A 9,176-nucleotide genomic window follows, 5' to 3' on the forward strand; every position below is an offset into this window, starting at 1 on the left:
AATCTTGTCAACAGCATTATTGTGGGAAGAAATCTGCTGGGGATGTTCAGAGACAAAGTAATAATGGCTCCTGGTACTGAGCAATTGCCAAAATATGTAGAACTAGATCACTTTGCCTGAACTTACTAACTGCTGAGCTGGAGAAAAATCAAATCATAATATTGTTGCAGAAACAGGTTTTTACTTTATCTTCTCTCCTGCCTTCTCTCATATTCTCTTCCTCTACCTTCTCTGAAAACCAAACAAAGTTCTAATTCAGTATATCTGGCCCATTTGACCACAAAACGCAGGCCTTCATTGTAAGGGGCCTCAAGCTGGTCCGATGGAAAGTGTTGGGGGTTAGACATTGCCAAAGAAAATTTTAAAAGGAAGCATGTTTCCCCATGGATTTCACACTGCCACATTTAAGGGTAAATCTCCTCTGTACCCTTTCCAATGCTTCCACATCCTTCCTATAATGTGGCGACCAGAACTGCACGCAATACTCCAAATGCGGCCGCACCAGAGTTTTGTACAACTGAAACATGACCTCATGGCTCCGAAACTCAATTCCTCTACCAATAAAAGCTAACACACCGTACGCCTTCTTAACAACCCTCTCAACCTGGGTGACAACTTTCAGGGATCTATGGACATGGACACCGAGATCTCTCTGCTCGTCCACACTACCAAGAATCTTACCATTAGCCCAGTACTCTGTCTTCCTGTTATTCCTTCCAAAATGAATCATCTCACACTTTTCTGTATTAAACTCCATTTGCCACCTGTCAGCCCAGCTCTGCAGCTTATCTATGTCCATCTGTAACTTGTAACATCCTTCTGCACTGTCCACAACTCCACCGACTTGTGTCATCTGCAAATTTACTCGCCTATTCTTCTACGCCCTCCTCCAGGTCATTTATATAAATGACAAACAGCAGTGGCCCCAAAACAGATTCTTGTGGTACACCACTAGTAACTGGACACCAGTCAGAACATTTCCCATCAACCACCACCCTTTGTCTTCTATCAGCTAGCCAATTTCTGATAAAACTGCTAAATCATCCTGAATCCCATGCCTCTGTATTTTCTGCAATATCCTACCGTGGGGAACCGTATCAAACGCTTTACTGAAATCCATATACACCACATCAACTGCTTTACCCTCATCCACCTGTTTGTTAGTAGATGCTGGCCTGAAAACAAATAACCCTTACGAGATATTGAATTCAAACGACCTGAACCACTTCATTGGTGTTGCTGTAAGCCTTTGCACAAGTTAATACTCATTGACAAAATCATTGACTCATGATGACTGAATAAGTCAAAATTCGTTGATATTACATGGGTTTCTGGGACTTTTGTCAGTACTTAGGGGACTTGTGTACATTCCATGATTCCTTCAGTTTATAATTACTGTAATTTCCAGGGATTTATTGGTATTTACTGGTAAGTTCTACCTGTACCATTTACTACTGATCATTCAAACTTGAATAACACTGAAAAAGCCTCCAGTTCTGCTTAATTTTAATTGTTTAATTCCTTGTTTCAGTGTGTTGAATTATCATGAATAATGTGCATTCTATCCTTTGAAGTATTTTCCCTTAACTGCAGTTACTCTGTCAAGTTCTTTGCTTCCAGTTGTTGTCATTTCTACTGTGGTTCAGTCATATTTCAATGTTATATTCAATGAGGCACATTCAACACCGCAAATAAGAACGTGCAGCTTTTCTGTGGGAAGGATCACTAATGTAATCCTTTGTATGTTGGGTATATTTAATTGTACAATTGTTGATTAACCAGGATCTTCTACGTGTTTGCTCTTTTCATTTTGTCACTTCCAAAACCAGATGATCCAAGTAGAATTATAGAATTACTACAGCGCAGAGGAGGCTAATCAGGCCATTGGGTTTGCACCGACTCTCTGAAAGAGCACCTCACCTAGGCCCACTCCCCCACTTTATTCCCGTAACCCCACCAAACCTAAACATCCTTGGACATGGGCAGTTTAGGATGGCCACATAACCTGCACATCTTTGGACTGTGGGAGGAAACAGCAGCACCTGGAGGAAACCCACACAGGATTTGGGGAGGAGGTGCAAACTCCACACAGACAGACACCCAAGGCTGGGGTTGGATTTGGGTCTCTGGGACTGAGACAGCAGTGCTAGCCACTGTGCTGCCCATAGGAGAATAGTTAAAGGCAGAAATGATTGCTGATTTAAAAGCATTTTGATTTGAACATATGGAAACGCAGGTCCCCTCTCGGCTTCCTGCCAACCCTTCCCCATGCGCGCACTCATTGTGCTGCAAAGGTACCACTACCACCTATCGCATTGGTATTTGAAGGCTAACACCAAGTTCCTGGGGCAGGCCGTCAATGCAAACAGCCCAAAGCAGTCTGCCCCCATTCTTGTGTTTGAGGAAATTAATCACAAACTTGTTCAACTCTCTCATCAAAGCAAACTTGTAACTCACCCTCCCACCATTGCTGTCCATTTTAATTGACATGGTGGCACCAAGTACAGTTCCATGTTGCTTAAGGCTTTTGCTTTGCCAACCTTTAAACTGTTTATATCCCAGCCTCCTGGTTGTATAAACCTGTCTCTCCCAACATTTGCGACGATTATTCCCTGCAAAATATAATGAGTTCAACTTGGATGTTATGGCCACCACATCATAGTTGGGATTGAGGTGGAAATTAAGAATAACATTTCACCGAATCTGAGTAATTAGTTCCTTCAATTGCACTATTTGCACATGTGTGAAATGGAAATTTGGGCGAGGTAGTCTGTCGGTAAAGATTATGTAACTTATTCAATCATTGTTGTGCAAATTGAATGTACTTTTGCTAACCTGGTTTCTCCTATTGCCTCACAGTACTCGAACAGCATGAGAGCCAAATACCTCGCCACAAACAGGCCTGAAACCAACAGCGTCCACTAAGACTGGAGGAGAAAAGGAAAAAAACTGGAACTTCGCTTGTTCAATACCACTAACACAGTTAAACTAACTTAATGAGAGCAACACTATTCTATCAATTGTACAGCAACAGGTAGATTAGTGATTACTAGGAATGAATAATTCTGCCAAAGTAAATTGTGGTATGAATGCTTTTGGGGGGGAGGGGGGGTGGGGGGGTGTATTGTCACATCTGTAGATGCTGCACAACCCGGTCCCTGATATCACATTTTACATCATTTCAGTTTGCTTCAATTTGAGGTTCTCTCATTTCTATCTTGCAATGGGGATGTCAGGATATCTAGGTGCACTGGTCTATCACCATATGAACAAAACCACGATAATTGTATCGGCTGGATTTGATGTAATAATTGTAAAGTGCATCAATCGCTGTGGATCAATAAACAATAATTCAGATCAAAACAATGTTTGTATTTATCTGGATAAGTTCACAAAGGTGGGGTGCCAAAACATGATGAGAATGCAGTGCTGATGTTAATTCTTTGTGATTGTCACAAGCTCAAAAGGTATTGTGGCATCTCTAAGACTTTAGAGATAGAAATGTGGAGAGACATTACTGAGTTATGGTGAAGCCTGTGGTGTTTTACATTTGCTATGGGTGTGATATCACTTTTAACCACTTTAAGTTGAATATAAAGGGGATGTTTTATCTATGATAATGGCAGATATTGCCACAGAAATTTTGTGTAAATATTGGGAAAATGCACTAAATCAGCTCTGAAAGCCAAGCGAATTTAGGTAGCAAATCAACGTGGTTAATCCAATTCTAGTTATCACTGGAAATGCATGTGTCGTAACCTCTGGTTTAGAAACTGTTTCTTCTAAAGCTTAAACAAATTTACATCGGAAAATATTCATTCCTGACAGGTGCATGTTTTCAGTATTGCTTAGCAAATGTTTTAATCTGTTGCACATAAGATCCTTCCAGTAGTACTCTTTTTGTATTTTTTTAAAGTTTACGCAGTATTACGCAGTACCTGTAGTTTTGCTTCCATTTTGTTTTAATTTGATTTAAGGTGCAATTTCTCATGCTTTGACCTGCACAGGCATTATTATATATCAGTTTTTCTGATTTTAGTGAGTTTAAGTGGCTCAAAGTTGTACATTACTGGAGACATATCAATGCATCTAACCACTTGAGGATATAACGTCCTTGCAGATTATAGAATAGCTGCATTTTCCTGTGAGACTCAGTTTTGTGGACTATTATCACAAGGTTTAATTAGTGTGATATTAAGAATAGAATTATTTACTTTTATTAGTTAGATAAATCAAAACCTCCAAAAATGTTCTTCCTTGTTAATTATTGATGTCTTAAAAGAAAAAGTAGCCTCAAGCCTGAATCATGACAATCCACCGTTCAAGGTTTCTGCAGATGTTTAATGATGGCGCTGTTTAACAATCTAATCAGCTATTTATAGAACACAATGTGGCAGTTCTGTCATTCGGATTCAAAAAGAAACATTCCAACTTTGTTCCAGTTTGAGCAATCTTGTTTAGTGTGAAAAGGAAGTTTGGAATTAAAATGCCCAAACTCTGGAAGATTCTTTAAAACAAAGTAATCTAATGTGTTCACTTTCTACTTCTCTTTAGCTAATGGCTGAGCAATAACATGCCACCAATTCCACTTAAACCTGAATGAAACATTCCAGAGGTCTAACCCCTCATCCCAATCCATGTTTAATATTTTCTTGTGAAAAGTAGGGATTCATTCTAACATGACGCTTCTGCAACTGCATAAAATTTGGCTTTTTGGCCCTAATATCTAAATAAAATGTCTCAACAACAATCTATACTTGGAAACCATAGTGCTGCTGTTACTTTTCCAACAATCCGTGGATTCCGTTCTGAGGCAAAATAAATTAGGAATGGTTGCTCCATGTGCTGGAATGAATAAAATTAATATTAGAGTTTTAAAAACTTTTTCTTGAAGAATTATGTTCCAATAACTTGTAACAAATTAAACCATGTTTAACCACTTCATGTCTCGGTCTATTATGGTATTTGTTTTTTGTTGCAATCTCTATAGTGGAACATTTCTGCCGTATTTTCTATGGTAAATACAGCAATACACTCAATTAATTGATTAGTAAAACTGTTAAACACCAAAGTGAAATCTAGAATTGCTTTGTTCAACTTATTGAAGTACAGAAACTAGTTTTCATCAGTCTACAACCCAGTGATTTACCTTTTTATGTTGATATTATCCTACTTCAGTTTGGGTACCCTTCACTCTAATTCTATGCCGAGATATAGCTTTGCCTAATGTACCGCCAACCAGCGTAGTTACAAATGGTTATCCATGTTGTAGCCTAATACCGAAAGGTTACATACAAATATTCCCTCAAATGCTGTCCCTTTTCCTCGAATATAGTGACATGATCGAAGTGTGCTTCAACAAAAAACTGAGCCACATCCTGCAGCAGCAAGACATACACTCATCACTACAAACACAAACATTTAAATTTACAATCCGTGAGAATGGCGCACAACCTATTTCCACTGTTCATCTCAGTTCTGTATTGCTGGGAACTTGGGGAAGAGAATTATGGAGGCTGAGCTTGAATTCAGTTTGCACTGAATTGCTGACGGGGTTTGCATAATCTTTTTTGGGAAGCTCTGTCCGTTGATCAAAAAGTGGACATGTTCACCAATTCATTCAGCTGTTGCTGAGCCTGACTTGTTCTCTGCAGGATAATCAAAAGGAGATTGGTATACTTAGCTGCAAGTATGCACTTATTCTTGATCGTTTTCAGAAGCACAATGTTGTTTTAATTCTGTGACAGGTGGGTTTCCACAGTTTATCTTTTTACACCTGGGAAAGCACATAACCAACCAAGCAACCTTGAAAATGTGAATGCTGGAGACACTTGGGTGTAAAATTGACCATCAACCCAGATCTTGTGGTGATTGTAAGATATTTGCTGTGAATTTCCTAAAGCACTGCAGATTTAACCTTGCAGTGCCATACTCTTGATGTAGTACTTAATGTATTCTCTTGCTAGCATGAGGACTCAAGTACTGGTAGATGTTTGAATTTCCAACCAGCATTTTTTTTGCCAAAATTCCAATTTGAATGAACAGGTTTTACTTTATGACTAGGGTCAATGGAAATCAACCACAACATTCACAAGACCTGTGGCTGCCCTACATTTTGATATGTTTTCTGATCGACTCACTGTTCTAAAGGTGAGATTAAAATAATAGGTTTGTTTAATGAAGGTGTCTATTTCCAGAAGGCCTTAACTGCTGATGGGAGGTTTGAATTGTTTAGCAAAAGGCAGCTCAGGCATATAGATGTTGCATTTGTTTTTGTGAGGCTGTGCAAGGACATGATGTGCCTTTATTGGGAGACATTTTGCTCAATAGCCACATTGAATGTGATACCTGCCATTACAGCAGTGGATGGGATTGAAGCATTTTGTACAAGGTGATTATTACACACAACCTATTTACATAGCTTTTGGGGTAAAGCTTAAAAATCAATACTTTGGGGTGGCACGGTGGCACAGTTGTTAGCACTGCTGCCTACGACGCCGAGGACCTGGGTTCGATCCCGGCCCTGGGTCACTGTCTGTGTGGAGTTTGCACATTCTCCCTGTGTCTGTGTGGGTCACGCCCCCACAACCCAAAGATGTGCAGGCTAGGTGGATTAGTCATGCTAAATTGCCCCTTAAATGGAAAAATAAAAGAATTGGGTACTCTTAATTAAAAAAAAAAAATCAATACTTTGTCCCAAAGGATGGGACCTTGTTACAACTTTCTTGCTTTTTCTCTAAGCAACAAATCTCACTTCTGTTTACATCAAGCTCCCCTTTTTAAAAAAAATGGTTTAAATCAATTTTCAGTTTTGTTCAACAAGTTAAATGATTGCAGTTCCAACAAAATTGATCTGGAACTTAATTTCATATGTAGTTCACCAATATTTGAAATTATTGGAAAATGCTGGCAGGTAAAAATTTTGAAACGTAAAAATTTGAGTCCTGTATAATCTATTTAGTTACATTGTGAACCAGAGTTACTCTGTTGTATTAGTGTGACAATCCTTAAGTGTTTTAATAGAAATGTTATCATTTGTAGAAAGCTATATCCACAAATGAATATCTCTTGCACGAACAATGGGCGTTGATTGGTGAAATGTAATTTACCTCAATGCACTTTTTTTAACCATTTCAAACTATTTGTTGTGTAACATACTGCTTCAATTTTTACTTAATATGTAACTTAAAACTGGTAATTGTAGTATCTAGCACTAGTGTAGTTTTGTGGAGCCTGTTTTTAAACAGCATTTTTTTGATTATAAGAAATGATGAATGATCCAATGTACTATTGCTCTTTTTATTATTTTTGCTAAAAAGTGCTCTAGCTCTTAATAGATTTATAACATTTTAAAACAGAATCTTTTTTTCCAACGAGTAAAATGTTGTAAATGTCAAACCTGTGGTTTCCATGAGCTTGAACTCAATGTTTTCAAAATGAAACTAATAAAGTTTGTTGGACTTGCCAATTGTGCGTCTGTCATTTCTTCCATATGAGCAAAGTGATTTGATCTCGGCAGATGTTCCTCATGAAAGATGGCAGAATGTCGTAGCGGGATGGCATCTGGCTTCATTTCTGCTTCTCCAGAACTTCCCAGACCTGAGACCACCGCCCGGAAGGACAAGTGCTCTAACTGCAGGAGGACGCCATCAACTCCCAAGTCCCCCCCCCACAAATCTCACTCCATCTCCACTTTAACCATGAAAGAATGGCGATAAAGAACACTGGGTCAAAATCCTGGACCACCTCAGGTTAAACTTTCTGAGACAATACCTTCACCACATGGACTGAGGCCCATCACCACCTTCTCGACCACGAATGCCCAATGAACACTGGCCTTGTCAGCTATGTCATATACTCAGCATATATTTTTTTTAAACTCCTGTTGCTCTGAGTGAAGTATCCTGCCTCAAACATCCTTTTATCCAATCAATCTTTATGCAAGAACAAGTCAAATTTAGAAGTTCATGTTTGTTCACTTGGCTTCAAACATAAATGGAGCAGAAATATGTTAATCCCCTCTTCTGGCATTTTATCTTTTCCAATGATATTAAAACCAGAAGCAGCAACCATTGCAAAACAATGGCAGGAATCTTGCAGTCCCTGTAGTATTTGCAGTATTTCAGGGTTTCTCCTCGCAGGCACGAGACTGCTAGGGGGCACAGCCCTTCAAACCAGGAGGAGTATCAAGATACCCATTATTCCCTGAAGCCAGGTACCCTCAACTCTGATCGCACTGATTGTATTAGCGAGAGGCAGCACGGTTTTGTGAAGGGGAGGTCGCGTCTCACTAACTTAAGAGTTTTTCGAGGAGGTCACAAAGATGATTGATGCAGGTAGGGTGGTGCATGTTGTCTATATGGACTTCAGTAAGGTCTTTGACAAGGTCCCTCATGGCAGACTGGTGCAAAAGGTGAAGTCACACTGGATCAGCGGTGAGCTGGCAAGATGAATACAGAACTGGCTAGGTCATAGAAGGCAGAGAGTAGCAATGGAAGGGTGCTTTTCGGATTGGACGGCTGTGACTATTGGTGTTCCGCAGGGATCCGTGCTGGGACCTTTGCAATTTATAGTATATATAAATGATTTGGAGGAAAATGTAGCTGGTCTGATTAGTAAGTTTGTGGACGACACAAAGGTTGGTGGAATTGCGGATAGCGATGAGGACTGTCAGAGGATACAGCAGGATTTAGATCGTTTGGAGACTTGGGCGGAGAGATGGCAGATGGAGTTTAATCCAGACAAATGTGAGGTAATGCATTTTGGAAGGTCTAATGCAGGTAGGGAATATACAGTGAATGGTAGAACCCTCAAGAGTATTGACAGATAGATCTAGCTGTACAGGTCCACAGGTCACTGAAAGGGGCAACACAGGTGGAGAAGGTAGCCAAGAAGGCATACGGCATGCTTGCCTTCATTGGCCGGGGCATTGAGTATAAAAATTGGCAAGTCATGTTGCAGCTGTATAGAACCTTAGGCAACACTTGGAGTATAGTGTTCAATTCTGGTCGCCAGACTACCAGAAGGATGTGGAGGCTTTAGAGAGGGTGCAGAAGAGATTTACTAGGATGTTGCCTGGTACGGAGGGCATTACCTATGAGGAGAGGTTGAATAAACTCTGTTTGTTCTCACTGGAACGACGGAGGTTGAGGGGCGACCTGATAAAGGTCTACGAA

The 9,176-nt window shown here is 39.9% G+C and overlaps 1 protein-coding gene across 5 annotated transcripts in view; it reads left to right on the forward strand.

The window, feature by feature from the left end:
* LOC119978690 (protein tweety homolog 3-like) overlaps positions 1–7,468 on the forward strand; it is a 286,190-nt gene extending 278,722 nt beyond the window's left edge. For 3 of the 5 annotated variants that reach the window (XM_038820484.1, XM_038820483.1, XM_038820485.1), the window contains one exon: positions 2,860–2,935. Coding sequence is in view for 1 of the 5 variants with exons in the window: in XM_038820486.1 (XP_038676414.1) it covers positions 2,860–2,925 (66 nt within the window). In the remaining 4 variants the exon portion in view is untranslated. Of the gene's footprint in view, positions 1–2,859 lie in introns of all 5 variants that reach the window. The other 2 variants (XM_038820488.1, XM_038820486.1) reach the window with 1 other exon arrangement.
* Positions 7,469–9,176: the final 1,708 nt, after the last annotated feature.

Source organism: Scyliorhinus canicula, chromosome 15 (assembly GCF_902713615.1).
Source record: "Scyliorhinus canicula chromosome 15, sScyCan1.1, whole genome shotgun sequence".
Lineage (NCBI taxonomy): Eukaryota > Metazoa > Chordata > Chondrichthyes > Carcharhiniformes > Scyliorhinidae > Scyliorhinus > Scyliorhinus canicula.